At 34.1% G+C, this 24,804-nt stretch overlaps 1 protein-coding gene across 1 annotated transcript in view; it reads left to right on the top strand.

Annotated features, from left to right (window-relative positions):
* The window catches only part of LOC139269217 (uncharacterized), a 294,951-nt gene extending 270,706 nt beyond the window's left edge, over nucleotides 1-24,245 (top strand). Inside the window, exons 11-12 of the mRNA XM_070888309.1 lie at nucleotides 1,217-1,312; nucleotides 24,001-24,245. Of these exons, the coding sequence (XP_070744410.1) occupies nucleotides 1,217-1,278 (62 nt within the window). The 3' untranslated portion in view covers nucleotides 1,279-1,312; nucleotides 24,001-24,245. The remainder of the gene's footprint in view (nucleotides 1-1,216; nucleotides 1,313-24,000) is intronic.
* Nucleotides 24,246-24,804: the final 559 nt, after the last annotated feature.

Below are 24,804 nucleotides of genomic sequence, written 5' to 3' on the forward strand. Positions count from 1 at the left end.
TTGGTTGGTTGGGCCGGGCCACGTGATCCCAGCAATAACGCCATATCTACCAGTTCTCAGTGCTATTAATGGGAAAAAAAACACACACTAATAAAAAAAAAACAGACCTCACATAATTAAAATGAATTAGAAAAAAACAATGATTTTTTCGATTTTAAAAATTTTTTATAATTCAGGTTAAGAATAAACTTACCTTAGTGGGCAGAGTTTTTAACAATAAAATGTGTTTATTTAGTTTTATTTTATTATGTTTATGTATGTTTTTAAACACTTGCTCCTGCAACAGTAGGCTATGCGCCGGCTTTTATCAGGTGCAAGAGTTTTGAGGACATTTGCTGGGCAAGATATGGGTAAATCCCGCAATCTTGCCCGTGCAAATGTTCTCACTCCCGAGATATGGAGAATCTATCAAGCTCGGAAAAGCCGGTTTTCAGCGCATGCGCGTTGTGCGCTAAAAACCGGCTTTTGCGATGCCCTCCCGGGTCCATACACACTCCGTATGCACCCCGAATGGACCCGGGAGGCAGGAATTTCTGGGGTCATTGTGTCCAATTCTGGGCACCACACTTTAGGAAGAATGCAATGGCTTTGGAGAGAGGACAGAAGAGATTTAATGGAATGGTTCCAGGAATGTGGAAATACAATTATGTGGAGAGACTAGAGAAGCTGGGGTTGTTCTCCTTGAAACAAAATAAAGACTTGTATTTATATAGCACCTTTCACGGCCACCGGATGTCTCAAAGCGCTTTACAGCCAGTGAAGTACTTTTGGAGTACTGTTATAATGTGGGAAGGTATTGTAATGAAGTGTTTATGAAGTGTAAATAGAGAGAAACTGTTTACAATGGCTGAAGGGTCGATAACCAGAGGGCACAGATTTAAGGTGATTGGTAAAAGAACCAGAGACATGATGGAAAACCTTTTTATGCAATGAGTGGTTCAGATTTGGAACGCACTGCCTGATAGGGTGGGAGATATAGATTCAATAGTAGCCGTCAAAAGGGGAAAGGATAAATACTTGAATTACAAAAAATTGCAGGGATATGACGAAAGAGTAGGGGTGTGGCACTAACTGGATGGCCATTCAAAGCAGTCAGGCTTGATGGGCCGAATGGCCTCATTCTGCAGAAACTTTTAAGCACTCCATCCGTAAGCAGGCGATGAGCTGTTGCCAGATTCATGCACTGATAGAATGCAATTTTTATTTATATACACAGCAAGAAACATACAAATTAATCGTGTCCAATTCAAAGTGGTTCAACGAAAAACAAAGAAATAAATCAACAATGATTAGCACTGCTCAATGTCACAAGGTAAAGTACCAGAGTGTAATATTTTAGGGTAACATACCAGAGTGTAATGTTTTATGGAAGCAGCAAGCCATAGACGGGTCTAAGTGATCCCGCAATCAACGGAGCAGATCAAAACTCTGCAGTCCTGCCACATCCAGTCATGAATGGTGGTGAACCATGGAACAACTAACGGGAGGAGGCGGTTCCATGAATATGCCCATCCTCAATGATGACGGAACCCAGACGCAAGTGCAAAAGACAAGGCAGAAGTGTTTGTAACCATCTTCAGCTATAAGTGCCAAGTGGATGATCCGTATTGGCCCCGACCTGAGGGCCCCACCATTACTGAAGCCAGTCTTCAGCCAATTCGATTCACTCCACTTCATAGCAGGAGTCTGTTTATACAGTGAGACTGTTTATACAGTGAGACAGATTATATATTGAGACTGTTGATACAGTGAGATTGTTTACACAGTGAGACTGTTTTATATTGTGACTGTTTATAGATTGAGACTGTTTATACAGTGACACTGTTTATACAGTGAGACTGTTTATAGACTGAGACTGTTTATATATTGAGACTGTTTATATGTTGAGATTGTTCATATATTGAGACTGTTTGTTTATATTGAGACAGTTTATACAGTGTGACTGTTTATATATTGAGACTGTTTATAAAGTGAGACTGTTTATATATTGAGACTGTTTATACAGTGAGACTGTTAATATATTGAGGCTGTTTATACAGTGACTCTGTTTATATATTGAGACTGTTTATACAGTGAGATGTTTATACCGTGAGCCTGTTTGTACATTGATACTGTTTATATATTGAGACTGTTTATACAGTGAGATTGTTTATATATTGAGATTGATTATATATTGAGACTGTTTATACAGTGAGACCGTTGCTATATTGAGACTGTTGAAGGTTGGCATGCAGGTACAGCAGGCGGTTAAGAAAGCAAATGGCATGTTGGCCATCATAGCGAGGGGATTTGAGTACAGGGGCAGGGAGGTGTTGCTACAGTTGTACAGTTGTACAGGGCCTTGGTGAGGCCACACCTAGACTATTGTGTACAGTTTTGGTCTCCTAACTTGAGGAAGGACATTCTTGCTATTGAGGGAGTGCAGCGAAGATTTACCAGACTGATTCCCGGGATGCTGGGACTGACCTATCAAGAAAGACTGGATCAACTGGGCTTGTATTCACTGGAGTTCAGAAGAATGAGAGGGGACCTCATAGAAATGTTTAAAATTCTGACAGGTTTAGACAGGTTAGATGCAGGAAGTCCAGAACCAGGGGTCACAGTCTAAGGATAAGGGGTAAGCCATTTAGGACCGAGATGAGGAGAAATTTCTTCACCCAGAGAGTGGTGAACCTGTGGAATTCTCTACCACAGAAAGTAGTTGAGGCCAATTCACTAAATATATTCAAAAGGGAGTTAGATGAAGTCCTTACTACTCGGTGGATCAAGGGGTATGGCGAGAAAGCAGGAAGGGGGTACTGAAGATGCATGTTCAGCCATGAACTCATTGAATGGCGGTGCAGGCTAGAAGGGCTGAATGGCCTACTCCTGCACCTATTTTCTATGTTTCTATGTTTCTATGTTTATACAGTGAGACTGTTTATATATTGAGACTGTTTATATATTGAGACTGTTTATATATTGAGTCTGTTTATACAGTGAGACTGTTTATATATTGAGACTGTTTATACAATGAGACTGATTATACAATGAGCCTGTTTATATATTGAGAATGTTTATATATTGAGACTGTTTATACAATGAGACTGTTTATATATTGAGACTGTTTATACAATGAGACTGTTTATATATTAAGACTGTTTATACAGTGAGACTGTTTATATATTGAGACTGTTTATACAGTGAGACTGTTTTTATATTGAGACAGTTCATACAGTGAGTCTGTTTATACAGTGAGACTGTTTATATATTGAGACTGTTTATACAGTGAGACTGGTTTATATTGAGACTGATTATATATAGAGACTGTTTATATTTTGAGACTGTTTATTCAGTGAGACTGTTTATATATTGAGACTGTTTATATATTGTACTGTTTATACAGTGAGACTGTTTATATATTGAGACTGTTTATATATTGAGACTGTTTATATATTCAGTCTGTTCATACAGTGAGACTGTTTATATATTGAGACTGTTTATACAATGAGACTGTTTATGCAATGAGCCTGTTTATATATTGAGAATTTTTATATATTGAGTCTGTTTATGCAGTGAGACTGTTTATATATTGAGACTGTTTATACAGTGAGTCTGTTTATATATTGAGACTGTTTATACAGTGAGACTGTTTATATATTGTGACTGATTATATATTGAGTCTGGTTATACAGTGAGACTGTTTATACAGTGAGACTGTTTATATATTGAGACTGTTTATATATTGACACTGTTTATACAGTGATATTGTTTATATATTGAGACTGTTGATACAGTCAGCCTGTTTATATATTGAGACTGTTTATATATTGAGACTGTTTATATGTTGAGACTGTTTTTACAGTGAGACTGTTTATATATTGAGACTGTTTATATAATGAGACGGTTTATACAATGAGTCTGTTTGTATATTGAGACTGTTGATACAGTGAGACTGTTTATATGTTGAGACTGTTTTTACAGTGAGACTGTTTATATATTGAGACTGTTTATAATAATGAGACGGTTTATACAATGAGTCTTTTTGTATATGGAGCATGTTTATACAGTGAGACTGTTTATATATTGAGACAGTTCATATAGTGAGACTGTTTATATATTGAGACTGTTTATATATTGATACTGTTTATACAGTGAGACTGTTTATATATTGAGACTGTTTATACAGTCAGCCTGTTTATATATTGTGACTGTTTATATATTGAGACTGTTGATACAGTGAGACTGTTTATATATTGAGACTGTTTATATATTGATACTGTTTATACAGTGAGAATGTTTATATATTGGGACTGTTTTTACAGTGGGAATGTTTATAAATTGGGACTGTTGATATATTGAGACCGTTTATACAGTGAGACTGTATATACAGTGAGACTGTTTATATGTTGAGACTGTTTTTACAGTGAGACTGTTTATATATTGAGACTGTTTATATAATGAGACGGTTTATACAATGAGTCTGTTTGTATATTGAGACTGTTTATACAGTGAGACTGTTTATATGTTGGGACTGTTTTTACAGTGAGACTGTTTATATATTGAGACTGTTTATAATAATGAGACAGTTCATACAGTGAGTCTGTTGATATATTGAGGCTGTTTATACAGTGAGACTGTTTATAATTTGAGACTGTTTTTACAATGAGACTGTTTATATAATAAGACTGATTATATATTGAGACGGTTTATATGTTGAGACTGTTTATATTTTGAGACTGTTTATATATTGAGACAGTTTGTACTGTGATATTGTTTATATATTGAGACTGTTTATACAGTCAGCCTGTTTATATAGTGAGACTATTTATACAGTGAGACTGTATATACAGTGAGACTGTTTATATGTTGAGACTGTTTTTACAGTTAGACTGTTTATATATTGAGACTGTTTATATAATGAGACTGTTTATACAATGAGTCTGTTTGTATATTGAGACTGTTTATACAGTGAGACTGCTTACATATTGAGACAGTTCATACAGTGAGTCTGTTTATATATTTAGACTGTTTATATATTGAGACTGTTTATATATTGAGACTGTTTAAACAATGAGACTGTTTATACAGTGAGACTGGTTATATATTTAGACTGTTTATATATTGAGACTGTTTATACTGTGAGACTGTATATACAGTGAGACTGTTTATATGTTGAGACTGTTTATACAGTGAGACTGTTTAGATGTTGAGACTGTTTTTACAGTGAGACTGTTTATATATTGAGACTGTTTATATAATGAGATGGTTTATACAATTAGTCTGTTTGTGTGTTGAGACTGTTTATACAGTGAGACTGTTTATATATTGAGACAGTTCATACAGTGAGTCTGTTTATATATTGAGGCTGTTTATACAGTGAGACTGTTTATAATTTCAGACTATTTTTACAATGAGACTGTTTATATATTGAGACTGATTATATATTGAGACTGTTTATACAGTGAGACTGTTTATATATTGAAGCTGTTTATACAGTGTGACTGTTTATACAGTGAGACTGTTTATATATTGAGACTGTTTATATATTGACACTGTTTATATATTGAGACTGATTATATATTGTGAATGGTTATGCAGTGAGACTGTTTATACAGTGAGAATGTTTATATCTTGAGACTGTTTATTCAGTGAGACAGTTTATAGATTGAGACTGTATGTACAGTGAGACTATTTATTTACTGAGACTGTTTATATATTGAAAACGTTTATACAGTGAGACTGTTTATATGTTGAGACTGTTTTTACAGTGAAACTGTTTATAGAGTGAGACTGTTTATATATTGAGACTGTTTATACAGTGAGACTGTATCTACAGTGAGTGAGACTGTTTATATATTCAGACTGATTATATATTCAGACTGATTATATATTGAGACTGTTTATACAGTGAGACTGTTTATGTATTGAGACTGTTTATTCAGTGAGTCTGTTTATTTATTGGGACTGTATATACAGTTAGACTGTTTATATATTGAGACTGTTTATATATTGAGACCGTTTATATAGTGAGACTGTTTATATGTTGAGGCTGTTTTTACAGTGAGACTGCTTATAGAGTGAGACTGTTTATACAGTGAGACTGTTTATACAGTGAGACTGATTATATATTGAGACTGGTTAAACAGTGAGACTGTTTATACAGCGAGACTGTTTATATACTGAGACTTTTTATACAGTGAGATTGTTTATATATTGAGACTGTTTTTACAGTGAGACTGTTTATATATTGAGACTGTTTATACAGTGATACTGTATATAGAGTGAGACTGTTTATATATTGAGACCGTTTATACAGTGATATTGTTTATATATTGAGACTGTTTATACAGTCAGCCTGTTTATATATTGAGACTGTTTATATATTGAGACTGTTTAAACAATGAGACTGTTTATACAGCGAGACTGTTTATATATTTAGACTGTTTATATATTGAGACAGTTTATACTGTGGGACTGTATATACAGTGAGACTGTTTATATGTTGAGACTGTTTTTACAGTGAGACTGTTCATATATTGAGACTGTTTATATAATGAGACGGTTTATCCAATGAGTCTGTTTGTATATTGAGACTGTTTTTACAGTGAGATTGTTTATATATTGAGACTGTTTATACAGTGATACTGTATATAGAGTGAGACTGTTTATATATTGAGACCGTTTATACAGTGATATTGTTTATATATTGAGACTGTTTATACAGTCAGCCTGTTTATATATTGAGACTGTTTATATATTGAGACTGTTTAAACAATGAGACTGTTTATACAGCGAGACTGTTTATATATTTAGACTGTTTATATATTGAGACAGTTTATACTGTGAGACTGTATATACAGTGAGACTGTTTATATGTTGAGACTGTTTTTACAGTGAGACTGTTCATATATTGAGACTGTTTATATAATGAGACGGTTTATCCAATGAGTCTGTTTGTATATTGAGACCGTTTATACAGTGAGACTGTTTATATGTTGAGATTGTTTTTACAGTGAGACTGTTTATATATTGAGACTGTTTATATAATGAGACTGTTTACACAATGAGTCTGTTTGTATATTGAGACTGTTTATACAGTGAGACTGTTTATATATTGTGACTGATTATATATTGAGTCTGGTTATATAATGAGACAGTTCATACAGTGAGTCTGTTTATATATTGAGACTGTTTATATAGTGAGACCGTTTATACAGTGATACTGTTTATATGTTGAGGCTGTTTTTACAGTGAGACTGTTTATACAGTGAGACTGATTATATATTGAGACTGGTTAAACAGTGAGACTGTTTATATAGCGAGACTGTTTATATACTGAGACTGTTTATACAGTGAGACTGTTTATATATTGAGACTGTTTTTACAGTGAGACTGTTTGTACAGTGAGACTGTTTATATATTGAGACTGTTTATACAGTGATACTGTATATAGAGTGAGACTGTTTATATATTGAGACCGTTTATACAGTGATATTGTTTATATATTGAGACTGTTTATACAGTCAGCCTGTTTATATATTGAGACTGTTTATATATTGAGACTGTTTAAACAATGAGACTGTTTATACAGCGAGACTGTTTATATATTTAGACTGTTTATATATTGAGACAGTTTATACTGTGGGACTGTATATACAGTGAGACTGTTTATATGTTGAGACTGTTTTTACAGTGAGACTGTTCATATATTGAGACTGTTTATATAATGAGACGGTTTATCCAATGAGTCTGTTTGTATATTGAGACTGTTTTTACAGTGAGATTGTTTATATATTGAGACTGTTTATACAGTGATACTGTATATAGAGTGAGACTGTTTATATATTGAGACCGTTTATACAGTGATATTGTTTATATTGAGACTGTTTATACAGTCAGCCTGTTTATATATTGAGACTGTTTATATATTGAGACTGTTTAAACAATGAGACTGTTTATACAGCGAGACTGTTTATATATTTAGACTGTTTATATATTGAGACAGTTTATACTGTGAGACTGTATATACAGTGAGACTGTTTATATGTTGAGACAGTTTTTACAGTGAGACTGTTCATATATTGAGACTGTTTATATAATGAGACGGTTTATCCAATGAGTCAGTTTGTATATTGAGACTGTTTATACAGTGAGACTGTTTATATGTTGAGATTGTTTTTACAGTGAGACTGTTTATATATTGAGACTGTTTATATATTGAGACTGTTTATATAATGAGACTGTTTACACAATGAGTCTGTTTGTATATTGAGACTGTTTATACAGTGAGACTGTTTATATATTGAAGCTGTTTATACAGTGCGACTGTTTATATATTGAGTTTGTTTATATATTGAGAATGTTTATATATTGTGACTGTTTATACAGTGAGACTGTTTATATGTTGAGACTGTTTTTACAGTGAGACTGTTTATAGAGTGAGATTGTTTATATATTGAGACTGTATATCTAGTGAGACTGTATATACAGTGAGACTGTTTATATATTGAGACTGTTTATACAGTGAGACTGTATCTACAGTGAGACTGTTCATATATTGAGACTGTTTATATAATGAGACGGTTTATACAATGAGTCTGTTTGTATATTGAGACTGTTTATACAATGAGACTGTTGAAATATTGAGACTGATTATATATTGAGACTGTTTATAGTGAGACTGTTTAAATATTGAAGCTGTTTATACAGTTAGACAGTTTATATATTGAGTTTGTTTATATATTGAGAATGTTTATATATTGTGACTGTTTATACAGTGAGACTGTTTATATGTTGAGACTGTTTTTACAGTGAGACTGTTTATAGAGTGAGACTGTTTATATATTGATACTGTATATCTAGTGAGACTGTATATACAGTGAGACTGTTTATATATTGAGACTGTTTTTACAGTGAGACTGTTTGTACAGTGAGACTGTTTATATATTGAGACTGTTTATACAGTGATACTGTATATAGAGTGAGACTGTTTATATATTGAGACCGTTTATACAGTGATATTGTTTATATATTGAGACTGTTTATACAGTCAGCCTGTTTATATATTGAGACTGTTTATATATTGAGACTGTTTAAACAATGAGACTGTTTATACAGCGAGACTGTTTATATATTTAGACTGTTTATATATTGAGACAGTTTATACTGTGGGACTGTATATACAGTGAGACTGTTTATATGTTGAGACTGTTTTTACAGTGAGACTGTTCATATATTGAGACTGTTTATATAATGAGACGGTTTATCCAATGAGTCTGTTTGTATATTGAGACTGTTTTTACAGTGAGATTGTTTATATATTGAGACTGTTTATACAGTGATACTGTATATAGAGTGAGACTGTTTATATATTGAGACCGTTTATACAGTGATATTGTTTATATTGAGACTGTTTATACAGTCAGCCTGTTTATATATTGAGACTGTTTATATATTGAGACTGTTTAAACAATGAGACTGTTTATACAGCGAGACTGTTTATATATTTAGACTGTTTATATATTGAGACAGTTTATACTGTGAGACTGTATATACAGTGAGACTGTTTATATGTTGAGACAGTTTTTACAGTGAGACTGTTCATATATTGAGACTGTTTATATAATGAGACGGTTTATCCAATGAGTCAGTTTGTATATTGAGACTGTTTATACAGTGAGACTGTTTATATGTTGAGATTGTTTTTACAGTGAGACTGTTTATATATTGAGACTGTTTATATATTGAGACTGTTTATATAATGAGACTGTTTACACAATGAGTCTGTTTGTATATTGAGACTGTTTATACAGTGAGACTGTTTATATATTGAAGCTGTTTATACAGTGCGACTGTTTATATATTGAGTTTGTTTATATATTGAGAATGTTTATATATTGTGACTGTTTATACAGTGAGACTGTTTATATGTTGAGACTGTTTTTACAGTGAGACTGTTTATAGAGTGAGATTGTTTATATATTGAGACTGTATATCTAGTGAGACTGTATATACAGTGAGACTGTTTATATATTGAGACTGTTTATACAGTGAGACTGTATCTACAGTGAGACTGTTCATATATTGAGACTGTTTATATAATGAGACGGTTTATACAATGAGTCTGTTTGTATATTGAGACTGTTTATACAGTGAGACTGTTGAAATATTGAGACTGATTATATATTGAGACTGTTTATAGTGAGACTGTTTAAATATTGAAGCTGTTTATACAGTTAGACAGTTTATATATTGAGTTTGTTTATATATTGAGAATGTTTATATATTGTGACTGTTTATACAGTGAGACTGTTTATATGTTGAGACTGTTTTTACAGTGAGACTGTTTATAGAGTGAGACTGTTTATATATTGATACTGTATATCTAGTGAGACTGTATATACAGTGAGACTGTTTATATATTGAGACTGTTTATACAGTGAGACTGTATATACAGTGAGACTGTTCATATATTGAGACTGTTTATATAATGAGACGGTTTATACAATGAGTCTGTTTGTATATTGAGACTGTTTATACAGTGAGACTGTTTATATGTTGAGATTGTTTTTACAGTGAGACTGTTTATATATTGAGACTGTTTCTATATTGAGTCTATTTATATATTGAGACTGTATATACAGTGAGACTGTTTATATATTGAGACTGTTTATTCAGTGAGACTGTTTATATATTGGGACTGTTTTTACAGTGAGACTGTTTATATATTGAGACCGTTTATACAGTGAGACTGTTTATATGTTGAGGCTGTTTTTACAGTGAGACTGTTTATAGAGTGAGACTGTTTATATATTGAGAGTGTATATACAATGAGACTGTTTATACAGTGAGACTGTTGGTACAGTGAGACTGTTTATACGGTGAGACTGCTTATAAATTGGCACTGTTTATATATTGAGACTGTTTATGCAGTGAGACTGTTTATACAGTGAGACTGTTTATATATTGAGTCTGTTTATACAGTGAGACTGTTTATATATTGAGACTGTTTTTCCAGTGGGACTGTTTATATATTGAGACTGTTTATATATTGAGACCGTTTATACAGTGAGACTGTTTATATGTTGAGGCTGTTTTTACAGTGAGACTGTTTATATAGTGAGACTGTATATACAGTGAGACTGTTTATATAGTGAGATTGTTTATAAGTGAGACTGTTTGTACAGTGAGACGGTTTATACAGAGAGACTGTTTATATATTGAGACTGTTTATATATTGAGACTGTTTATACAGTGAGTCTGTTTATATATTGAGACTGTTTATACAGTGAGACTGTTTATATATTGAGACTGTTTATATATTGGGACTGTTTATTCAGTGAAACTGTTTATATATTGAGACTGTTTATACAGTGCATCTGTTTATATATTGAGACTCTTTATACAGTGAGACTGTTTATATATTGAGACGGTTTCTATATTGAGTCTATTTATATATTGAGACTGTTTATACAGTGAGACTGTTTATATATTGAGACTGTTTATTCAGTGAGACTGTTTCTATATTGCGACTGTTTTTACAGTGAGACTGTTTATATATTGAGACTGTTTATACAGTGAAACTGTTTATATATTGAGACTGTTTATATATTGAGACCGTTTATACAGTGAGACTGTTTATATGTTGAGGCTGTTTATACAGTGAGACTGTTTATAGAGTGAGACTGTATATATATTGAGACTATATTTACAGTGAGACTGTTTATACAGTGGGACTGTTTGTACAGTGAGACTGTTTATATATTGAAACTGTTTATACAGTGAGACTGTTTATATATTGAGACTGTTTATCCAGTGAGACTGTTTATATATTGAGACTGTTTATATATTGAGACCGTTTATACAGTGAGACTGTTTATATGTTGAGGCTGTTTTTAAAGTGAGACTGTTTATATATTGAGACTGTTTATATATTGAGACTGTTTATTCAGTGAAACTGTTTATATATTGAGACTGTTTATACAGTGCATCTGTTTATATATTGAGACACTTTATACAGTGAGACTGTTTATATATTGAGACGGTTTCTATATTGAGTCTATTTATATATTGAGACTGTTTATACAGTGAGACTGTTCATATATTGAGACTGTTTATATAATGAGACGGTTTATACAATGAGTCTGTTTGTATATTGAGACTGTTTATACAGTGAGACTGTATATACAGTGAGACTGTTTATATATTGAGACTGTTTATATATTGAGACCGTTTATACAGTGAGACTGTTTATATGTTGAGGCTGTTTTTACAGTGAGACTGTTTATAGTGAGACTGTTTATATATTGAGACTGTATTTACAGTGAGACTGTTTGTACAGTGAGACTGTTTATACAGTGAGACTGCTTATAAATTGGCACTGTTTATATATTGAGACTGTTTATGCAGTGAGACTGTTTATACAGTGAGATTGTTTATATATTGAAACTGTTTATACAGTGAGACTGTTTATATATTGAGACTGTTTATCCAGTGAGACTGTTTATATATTGAGACTGTTTATATATTGAGACCGTTTATACAGTGAGACTGTTTATATGTTGAGGCTGTTTTTAAAGTGAGACTGTTTATATATTGAGACTGTTTATATATTGAGACTGTTTATTCAGTGAAACTGTTTATATATTGAGACTGTTTATACAGTGCATCTGTTTATATATTGACACTTTATACAGTGAGACTGTTTATATATTGAGACGGTTTCTATATTGAGTCTATTTATATATTGAGACTGTTTATACAGTGAGTCTGTTTATATATTGAGACTGTTTATACAGTGAGACTGTTCATATATTGAGACTGTTTATATAATGAGACGGTTTATACAATGAGTCTGTTTGTATATTGAGACTGTTTATACAGTGAGACTGTATATACAGTGAGACTGTTTATATATTGAGACTGTTTATATATTGAGACCGTTTATACAGTGAGACTGTTTATATGTTGAGGCTGTTTTTACAGTGAGACTGTTTATAGTGAGACTGTTTATATATTGAGACTGTATTTACAGTGAGACTGTTTATACAGTGAGACTGTTTGTACAGTGAGACTGTTTATACAGTGAGACTGCTTATAAATTGGCACTGTTTATATATTGAGACTGTTTATGCAGTGAGACTGTTTATACAGTGAGATTGTTTATATATTGAAACTGTTTATACAGTGAGACTGTTTATATATTGAGACTGTTTATCCAGTGGGACTGTTTGTTTATATATTGAGACCGTTTATATATTGAGACCGTTTATACAGTGAGACTGTTTATATGTTGTGGCTGTTTTTACAGTGAGACTGTTTATATAGTGAGATTGTTTATATAGTGAGACTGTTTGTACAGTGAGACGGTTTATACAGTGAGACTGTTTATATATTGAGACTGTTTATACAGTGAGACTGTTTATATATTGAGACTGTTTTTACAGTGAGACTGTTTATATATTGAGACTGTTTATATATTGAGACTGTTTATTCAGTGAAACTGTTTATATATTGAGATTGTTTATACAGTGAGTCTGTTTATATATTGAGACTGTTTATGCAGTGAGACTGTTTATATATTGAGACTGTTTTTACAGTGAGACTGTTTATATATTGAGTCTGTTTGTATATTGAGAATGTTTATACAGTGAGACTGTATATACAGTGAGACTGTTTATATATTGAGACTGTTTATATATTGAGACCGTTTATACAGTGAGACTGTTTATATGTTGAGGCTGTTTATACAGTGAGACTGATTATAGAGTGAGACTATTTATATATTGAGATTGTATTTACAGTGAGACTGTTTGTACAGTGAGACTGTTTATACAGTGAGACTGCTTATAAATTGGCACTGTTTATATATTGAGACTGTTTATGCAGTGAGACTGTTTATACAGTGAGACTGTTTATATATTGAAACTGTTTATCCAGTGACACTGTTTATATATTGAGACTGTTTATATATTGAGACCGTTTATACAGTGAGACTGTTTATATGTTGAGGCTGTTTTTACAGTGAGACTGTTTATATAGTGAGACTGTATATACAGTGAGACTGTTTATATAGTGAGATTGTTTATATAGTGAGACTGTTTGTACAGTGAGACGGTTTATACAGTGAGACTGTTTATCTATTGAGACTGTTTATACAGTGAGACTGGTTATATATTGAGACTGTTTTTATAGTGAGACTGTTTATATATTGAGACTGTTTATTCAGTGAAACTGTTTATATATTGAGACTGTTTTTACAGTGAGACTGTTTATATATTGAGACTGTTTATACAATGAGATTGTTTATATATTGAGACTGTTTATCTAGTGAGACTGTTTATATATTGAGACTGTTTTTACAGTGAGACTGTTTATATATTGAGACTGTTTATACAATGAGATTGTTTATATATTGAGACTGTTTATCTAGTGAGACTGTTTATATATTGAGACTGTTTCTATATTGAGTCTATTTATATATTGAGACTGTATATACAGTGAGACTGTTTATATATTGAGACTGTTTATTCAGTGAGACTGTTTATATATTGGGACTGTTTTTACAGTGAGACTGTTTATATATTGAGACTCTTTATACAGTGAGACTGTTTATATATTGAGATGGTTTTTACATTGAAACTGTTTATATATTGAGACTGTTTATACAATGAGATTGTTTATATATTGAGACTGTTTATCTAGTGAGACTGTTTATATATTGAGACTGTTTCTATATTGAGTTTATTTATATATTGAGACTGTATATACAGTGAGACTGTTTATATATTGAGACTGTTTATTCAGTGAGACTGTTTATATATTGGGACTGTTTTTACAGTGAGACTGTTTATATATTGAGACCGTTTATACAGTGAGACTGTTTATATGTTGAGGCTGTTTTTACAGTGAGATTGTTTATAGAGTGAGACTGTTTATATATTGAGACTGTATATACAATGAGACTGTTTATACAGTGAGACTGTTTGTACAGTGAGACTGTTTATACGGTGAGACTGCTTATAAATTGGCACTGTTTATATATTGAGACTGTTTATGCAGTGAGACTGTTTATACAGTGAGACTGTTTATATATTGAGTCTGTTTATACAGTGAGACTGTTTATATATTGAGACTGTTTATCCAGTGAGACTGTTTATATATTGAGACTGTTTATATATTGAGACCGTTTATACAGTGAGACTGTTTATATGTTGAGGCTGTTTTTACAGTGAGACTGTTTATATAGTGAGACTGTATATACAGTGAGACTGTTTATATAGTGAGATTGTTTATATAGTGAGACTGTTTGTACAGTGAGACAGTTTATACAGTGAGACTGTTTATATATTGAGACTGTTTATATATTGAGACTGTTTATTCAGTGAAACTGTTTATATATTGAGACTGTTTATACAGTGAGTCTGTTTATATATTGAGACTGTTTATACAGTGAGACTGTTTATATATTGAGACTGTTTTTACAGTGAGACTGTTTATATATTGAGACTGTTTATATATTGGGACTGTTTATTCAGTGAAACTGTTTATATATTGAGACTGTTTATACAGTGAGACTGTTTATATATTGAGACTGTTTTTACAGTGAGACTGTTTATATATTGAGACTGTTTATATATTGGGACTGTTTATTCAGTGAAACTGTTTATATATTGAGACTGTTTATACAGTGAGACTGTATATACAGTGAGACTGTTTATATATTGAGACTGTTTATATATTGAGACCGTTTATACAGTGAGACTGTTTATATGTTGAGGCTGTTGATACAGTGAGACTGTTTATAGATTGAGACTGTTTATATATTGAGACTATATTTACAGTGAGACTGTTTGTACAGTGAGACTGTTTATATATTGAAACTGTTTATACAGTGAGACTGTTTATATGTTGAGACTGTTTATCCAGTGAGACAGTTTATATATTGAGACTGTTTATATATTGAGACCGTTTATACAGTGAGACTGTTTATATGTTGAGGCTGTTTTTACAGTGAGACTGTTTATATATTGGGACTGTTTATATATTGAGACTGTTTATTCAGTGAAACTGTTTAAATATTGAGACTGTTTATACAGTGCATCTGTTTATAGATTGAGACACTTTATACAGTGAGACTGTTTATATATAGAGACGGTTTATATATTTAGTCTATTTATATATTGAGACTGTTTATACAGTGAGTCTGTTTATATATTAAGACTGTTTATACGGTGAGACTGTTCATATATTGGGACTGTTTTATAATGAGACGGTTTATACAATGAGTCTGTTTGTATATTGAGACTGTTTACACAGTGAGACTGTATATACAGTGAGACTGTTTATATATTGAGACCGTTTATACAGTGAGACTGTTTATATGTTGAGGCTGTTTTTACAGTGAGACTGTTTATATATTGAGACTGTTTATATATTGAGACTGTTTATTCAGTGAAACTGTTTATATATTGAGACTGTTTATACAGTGCATCTGTTTATATATTGAGACTGTTTATACAGTGAGTCTGTTTATATATTGAGACTGTTTATACGGTGAGACTGTTCATATATTGAGACTGTTTATATAATGAGACGGTTTATACAATGAGTCTGTTTGTATATTGAGACCGTTTATACAGTGAGACTGTTTATATGTTGAGGCTGTTTATACAGTGAGACTGTTTATAGTGAGACTGTTTATATATTGAGACTGTATTTACAGTGAGACTGTTTATACAGTGAGACTGTTTGTACAGTGAGACTGTTTATACAGTGAGACTGCTTATAAATTGGCACTGTTTATATATTGAGACTGTTTATGCAGTGAGACTGTTTATACAGTGAGACTGTTTATATATTGAGACTGTTTATATGTTGAGGCTGTTTTTACAGTGAGACTGTTTATATAGTGAGACTGTATATACAGTGAGACTGTTTATATAGTGAGATTGTTTATATAGTGAGACTGTTTGTACAGTGAGACGGTTTATACAGTGAGACTGTTTATATATTGAGACTGTTTATACACTGAGACTGTTTATATATTGAGACTGTTTTTACAGTGAGACTGTTTATATATTGAGTCTGTTTGTATATTGAGACTGTTTATACAGTGAGACTGTATATACAGTGAGACTGTTTATATATTGAGACTGTTTATATATTGAGACTGTTTATATATTGAGACCGTTTATACAGCGAGACTGTTTATATGTTGAGGCTGTTTTTACAGTGAGACTGTTTATATATTGAGACTGTTTATATATTGAGACCGTATATACAGTGAGACTGTTTATATGTTGAGACTGTTTTTACAGTGAGACTGTTCATATATTGAGACTGTTTATATAATGAGACGGTTTATCCAATGAGTCTGTTTGTATATTGAGACTGTTTGTACAGTGAGACGGTTTATACAGTGAGACTGTTTATATATTGAGACTGTTTATACAGTGAGACTGTTTATATATTGAGACTGTTTTTACAGTGAGACTGTTTATATATTGAGACTGTTTATATATTGAGACTGTTTATTCAGTGAAACTGTTTATATATTGAGATTGTTTATACAGTGAGTCTGTTTATATATTGAGACTGTTTTTACAGTGAGACTGTTTATATATTGAGACTGTTTATATATTGAGACTCTTTATTCAGTGAAACTGTTTATATATTGAGATTGTTTATACAGTGAGTCTGTTTATATATTGAGACTGTTTTTACAGTGAGACTGTTTATATATTGAGACTGTTTATATATTGAGACTGTTTATTCAGTGAAACAGTTTATATATTGAGATTGTTTATACAGTGAGACTGTTTATATATTGAGACTGTTTTTACAGTGAGACTGTTTATATATTGAGACTGTTTATATATTGAGACTGTTTATTCAGTGAAACTGTTTATATATTGAGATTGTTTATACAGTGAGTCTGTTTATATATTGAGACTGTTTATACAGTGAGACTGTTTATATATTGAGACTGTTTTTACAGTGAGACTGTTTATATATTGAGACTGTTTATTCAGTGAAACTGTTTATATATTGAGACTGTTTATACAGTGCGTCTGTTTATATATTGAGACTCTTTATACAGTGAGACTGTTTATATATTGAGACGGTTTTTACATTGAAACTGTTTATATATTGAGACTGTTTACACAGTGAGTCTGTTTATATATTGAGACTGTTTGTACAGTGAGACGGTTTATACAGTGAGACTGTTTATATATTGAGACTGTTTATACAGTGAGACTGTTTATATATTGAGACTGTTTTTACAGTGAGACTGTTTATATATTGAGACTGTTTATATATTGAGACTGTTTATTCAGTGAAACTGTTTATATATTGAGATTGTTTATACAGTGAGTCTGTTTATATATTGAGACTGTTTATACAGTGAGACTGTTTATATATTGAGACTGTTTTTACAGTGAGACTGTTTATATATTGAGACTGTTTATTCAGTGAAACTGTTTATATATTGAGACTGTTTATACAGTGCGTCTGTTTATATATTGAGACTCTTTATACAGTGAGACTGTTTATATATTGAGACGGTTTTTACATTGAAACTGTTTATATATTGAGACTGTTTACACAGTGAGTCTGTTTATATATTGAGACTGTTTATACAATGAGATTGTTTATATATTGAGACTGTTTATCCAGTGAGACTGTTTATATATTGAGACTGTTTATATATTGAGACAGTTCATACAGTGAGTCTGTTTATATATTGAGGCTGTTTATACAGTGAGACTGTTTATAATTTGAGACTGTTTTTACAATGAGACTGTTTATATAATAAGACTGATTATATATTGAGACTGTTTATACAGTGAGACTGTTTATATATTGAGACTGTTTATCCAGTGAGACTGTTTATTTATTGAGACAGTTTATACAGTGATTCTGTTTACACAATGAGCCTGTTTATATATTGAGACCGTTTATACAGCGAGACTGTTTATATGTTGAGGCTGTTTTTACAGTGAGACTGTTTATATATTGAGACTGTTTATATATTGAGACCGTATATACAGTGAGACTGTTTATATGTTGAGACTGTTTTTACAGTGAGACTGTTCATATATTGAGACTGTTTATATAATGAGACGGTTTATCCAATGAGTCTGTTTGTATATTGAGACTGTTTGTACAGTGAGACGGTTTATACAGTGAGACTGTTTATATATTGAGACTGTTTATACAGTGAGACTGTTTATATATTGAGACTGTTTTTACAGTGAGACTGTTTATATATTGAGACTGTTTATATATTGAGACTGTTTATTCAGTGAAACTGTTTATATATTGAGATTGTTTATACAGTGAGTCTGTTTATATATTGAGACTGTTTTTACAGTGAGACTGTTTATATATTGAGACTGTTTATATATTGAGACTCTTTATTCAGTGAAACTGTTTATATATTGAGATTGTTTATACAGTGAGTCTGTTTATATATTGAGACTGTTTTTACAGTGAGACTGTTTATATATTGAGACTGTTTATATATTGAGACTGTTTATTCAGTGAAACTGTTTATATATTGAGATTGTTTATACAGTGAGACTGTTTATATATTGAGACTGTTTTTACAGTGAGACTGTTTATATATTGAGACTGTTTATATATTGAGACTGTTTATTCAGTGAAACTGTTTATATATTGAGATTGTTTATACAGTGAGTCTGTTTATATATTGAGACTGTTTATACAGTGAGACTGTTTATATATTGAGACTGTTTTTACAGTGAGACTGTTTATATATTGAGACTGTTTATTCAGTGAAACTGTTTATATATTGAGACTGTTTATACAGTGCGTCTGTTTATATATTGAGACTCTTTATACAGTGAGACTGTTTATATATTGAGACGGTTTTTACATTGAAACTGTTTATATATTGAGACTGTTTACACAGTGAGTCTGTTTATATATTGAGACTGTTTGTACAGTGAGACGGTTTATACAGTGAGACTGTTTATATATTGAGACTGTTTATACAGTGAGACTGTTTATATATTGAGACTGTTTTTACAGTGAGACTGTTTATATATTGAGACTGTTTATATATTGAGACTGTTTATTCAGTGAAACTGTTTATATATTGAGATTGTTTATACAGTGAGTCTGTTTATATATTGAGACTGTTTATACAGTGAGACTGTTTATATATTGAGACTGTTTTTACAGTGAGACTGTTTATATATTGAGACTGTTTATTCAGTGAAACTGTTTATATATTGAGACTGTTTATACAGTGCGTCTGTTTATATATTGAGACTCTTTATACAGTGAGACTGTTTATATATTGAGACGGTTTTTACATTGAAACTGTTTATATATTGAGACTGTTTACACAGTGAGTCTGTTTATATATTGAGACTGTTTATACAATGAGATTGTTTATATATTGAGACTGTTTATCCAGTGAGACTGTTTATATATTGAGACTGTTTATATATTGAGACAGTTCATACAGTGAGTCTGTTTATATATTGAGGCTGTTTATACAGTGAGACTGTTTATAATTTGAGACTGTTTTTACAATGAGACTGTTTATATAATAAGACTGATTATATATTGAGACTGTTTATACAGTGAGACTGTTTATATATTGAGACTGTTTATCCAGTGAGACTGTTTATTTATTGAGACAGTTTATACAGTGATTCTGTTTACACAATGAGCCTGTTTATATATTGAGACTGTTTATACAATGAGACTGTTTATTCAGTGAGACTGTTTATCTATTGAGACGATTTATACATTGAGACTGTTTATACAGTGAGAATGTTTTTATATTGAGACTGTTTATATATTGAGACTGTTTATACAGTGAGACTGTTTATACATTGAGACTGTTTATACAGTGAGACTGTTTATACATTGAGACTGTTTATGTATTTAGACTGTTAATATATTGAAACTGTTCATACAGCGAGACTGTTTATCTATTGAGACTATTTATATATTGAGACTGTTTATACAGTGAGAATGTTTATATTTTGAGACTGTTTATATATTGAGACTGTTTATCCAGTGAGACTGTTTATATATTGAGCCTGTTTTTACATTGAGACTGTTTATATATTCTGTTTATTCAGTGAAACTGTTTATATATTGAGTCTGTTTATACAGTGAGTCTGTTTATATATTGTGACTGTTTATACAGTGAGACTGTTTATATATTGAGACTGTTTATACAGTGAGACTTTTTACATGACCTCATCAACTCTTGGACACCAACGCCCCTCCACAACCTTCTTCCCCCTCACTTCCCTCAGATCCCACCCATTCTTCCAATCCCACCCCCTGACGTGTTTTCACTCTGCCCTCTGACCTTCCCCTCTCTGACCCCAAATGATCAGTCCTCAGCAAAGGCCTGAGCTCCTTCCCCTTACACTCCCACCTGAATGAATTTCGAGCTCAGCACAATGTTGTGCTCTTTTCCGTCGCCTTCGCCTCAGTGCCCACTTCTTCGGCCAGGAGTTTTCCCCCCGCACAGCTGGCGCTTTCTTCCATTTTCAGAAGTCTCGCTCTCCCTGGACCCCTCCCTCTGACCTCTTACCCTCTCTAGACCTCTTCATTGCAAACTGCCGAAGGGACATCGCCCATCTCAATTTCTCTGCTCTCTTCACTCATTCCAACCTCCCCCCCCCCGCTGAACTTGCAGCACTCCGCTCGCTCAGATCCAACCCCAACCTTGTCATTATACCAGCTGACAAGGGTGGCGCTGTTGTTGTTTGGCGAACTGACCTCTACCTTGCAGAGGCTGATGGCCAACTCTCTGACACCTCCTCCTACCTCCCCCTGGACCATAACCCCACCACTGAACAGCAAGCCATAATTTCTCAGACTGTCACTGAACTCATCTCCTCTGGAGATCTTCCCTCCACAGCCACCAAACTCATTGTTCCCCAACCCCTCACAGCCCGCTTCTACCTCGTCCCAAGATCCACAAACAGGACTGCCCTGGTAGACCCATCATTCCAGCCTGTTCTTGCCCCGCAGAACTTATTTCTTCCTATCTCGACTCTATTTTTTCTCCCCTTATCCACTCTCTTCCCACCTACATCCGCGACTCCTCCGACGTCCTCTGTCACTTTAACAGTTCCCAGTTTCCCATCCCCAACCCTCCCCTTTTCACCCTGGACGTCCAAACCCTCTACACTTCCATCACCCATCTCCCTCGAGCAGAGGCCCAACCAGTCCTCACCCACCACCCCCCTCCTCTGCCTGGCTGAACTTGATCTCAGATTGAACAAGTTCTCCTTTATGTCCACTCATTTTCTCTAAATGAAAGGTGTTGCTAGCACGTCCTAGCTATGCCTGCCTTTTCATGGGATATGTGGAACATTCTTTGTTCCAGTCCTACTCGGGTCCCCTCCCCCATCTCTTTTTCCGGTACATTGATGACTGTATCGGTGCCGTTTCCTGCTCTCGCTCTGAACTAGAAAATTTCATTCACTTTGCATCCAATTTCCACCCTTCCCTCACCTTCACATGGTCCATCTCCGACTCTGCCCTTCCCTTCCTCGACTTCTCTGTCTCCATTTCTGGGGTTAGGCTATCGACCAGTATCCACTACAAGCCCACTGACTCCCACAAGTACCTGGACAACACTTCCTCCCACCCCACATCCTGTAAGGACTCCATTCCATTCTCCAAGTTTATCTGTCTCAGTCGCGTCTGCTCTGACGACGCCACCTTTCACACTTTTGCCTCTGACATGTCTTCTTTTTTCCTCAACCGAGGATTCCCCTCTGTCGTGGTTAACATGGCCCTCGACTCTGTCCGTTCTATTTCCTGCACCTCTGCTCTCACCCCTTCCCCTCCCTCTCTGAATCACGCCAGGATTCCCCTTGTCCTCACCTTTCACCCCACCAGCCTCCACGTTCAACGGATCATCCACCACCATTTCCGCCACCTCCAGCGTGATCCCACCACCTATCATATCGAGCCCTCCCCTCCCTTCCCAGCCTTCCGAAGGGACCACTCCCTCCGTGGCACCCTGGTCCATTCCGCAGTCACCCCCAGCACCCCCTCCCCTTCCCATAGCACCTTACCGTGCAAGCGCAGGAGATGCAACACCTGCCCTTTCACCTCCTCCCTTCCATTATCCAGGGCCTCAAACACTCCCAGGTAAAACAGAGATTTCTTGCAATTTAGTATACTGTATTCGCTGCTCACGATGTGGTCTCTCCCACATTGGGGAGACCAAACACAGATTGGGTGTTTGCGGAACACCTCCGTTCAGTGCGTAAGTGTGACCCTGAGCTTCCGGTTGCCTGTCACTTTAATTCCCTGCTCTCCCACTCTGATATCTCCATCCTCGGCCTCCTACACTGTTCTAATGAAGCTCAACGCAAGCTCGAGGAACAGCACCTCATCTTTCGTTTAGGCACTTTGCAGCCTTCTGGACTCAACATCGAGTTCAACAATTTCAGACCATAACCTCTGGCCATCTTTGGCTCCCTTCCCCCATCCCCCCATCTTATGTTTTTTTTCTCTTGGTCTCCAATAGCAGCTGCCATTATCCTGCCATTCACACCCTATCCAGACTAACCTTTTTCTAACTTTTGTCATTACCATTTCAATTCGGGACATCATCCCTTTTGTCTCTCTAATCTCTCCTGCCTTCCACCCTATCACAGACCTTCCCTTTTGTTCTTTCTTCCCCTCCCCCTTTCAGCGCTCCTTTCGAATGTGTTCTTTTCGAACATTCGCCAGTTCTGACGAAGGGTCATCGACCCGAAACGTTAACTCTGTTTTTCTCTCCACAGCTGCTGCCCGACCCGGAGATTGCCAGCATTTTCTGTTTGTATTTCAGATTCCAGCATCCGCAGTATTTTGCATTTGTTTATAATGTGAGGCTTTTTGTATAGTGAGACTGTTATACAGTGAGGCTATTTGTACAGTGAGACTATCCTGTAGGTATGTCTGTTTCTGATTACTGTTTCACGGAAAGCCCTGTGTCTTTTTCTCCCCTGTATTTTACAGGAGCTGTTGTGATTGAACACAGAATTCTGACCATCATCCCGTATATACTCATGCTGTTGTATTGTGGAGCTAACACTTCATCTCATTGATAAAGGACTCCATTATTAGTACTGAACTGAGAAACTTCTCTTTGAATCATTTAACCGGACCAAGTTGATTACGGACAAGAAATTAATAGCCTGAAGAACAATTGTTATTCATTCAATTTTCATTATGTTAGCTTTCCCCTATTCTGCAAAATAAAGCTATGATTATTGCAGTCAATGCTGTATTATATTGTCCTAATGCCGCACTGATTAATTCAAGATGTTGCACCTTCTAATTAAAAATGGCCACATCACTTACTCAATGAATACTGTTAAACGAGCTCAGGGAGTGGTGTGGGAATGATGGTAGGTGCAACACCAACCCTGTTCAGTGTTTTCAGAGCAGAATTCAAGAAAGTTAATCAAATGCTTAGCTGCTGTGCCTGATCCACACAGACTAACTGTGAGAGTGTGATGCTGAAGCTGTAAGTTGCTCCAAATTACAAACACTATTCCTTGGGCTTCAACAAACAACACTGACATGACCTGTACCCATGTGTGTCCAACATTATACACTATTTCCCACCACTCATGGTCACCTCAGGCTGATCTCCCTTGCTCTATCTCAGCATGTTGTTGCCGCCTGTAAACTCAGTGGGCGAGAAGTTCGGTTGTGTATCGCATCCCGTTAGCGCCCAGGAGTGGCGTTAATGCCTTTCTCATGGCTAAACGCCCAGCCGTGCAGATTTTTGAGTCCCATGGGAAATTTGGTTGAGCT

Source organism: Pristiophorus japonicus, chromosome 8, assembly GCF_044704955.1.
Source record: "Pristiophorus japonicus isolate sPriJap1 chromosome 8, sPriJap1.hap1, whole genome shotgun sequence".
Classification (NCBI taxonomy): Eukaryota; Metazoa; Chordata; class Chondrichthyes; family Pristiophoridae; genus Pristiophorus; species Pristiophorus japonicus.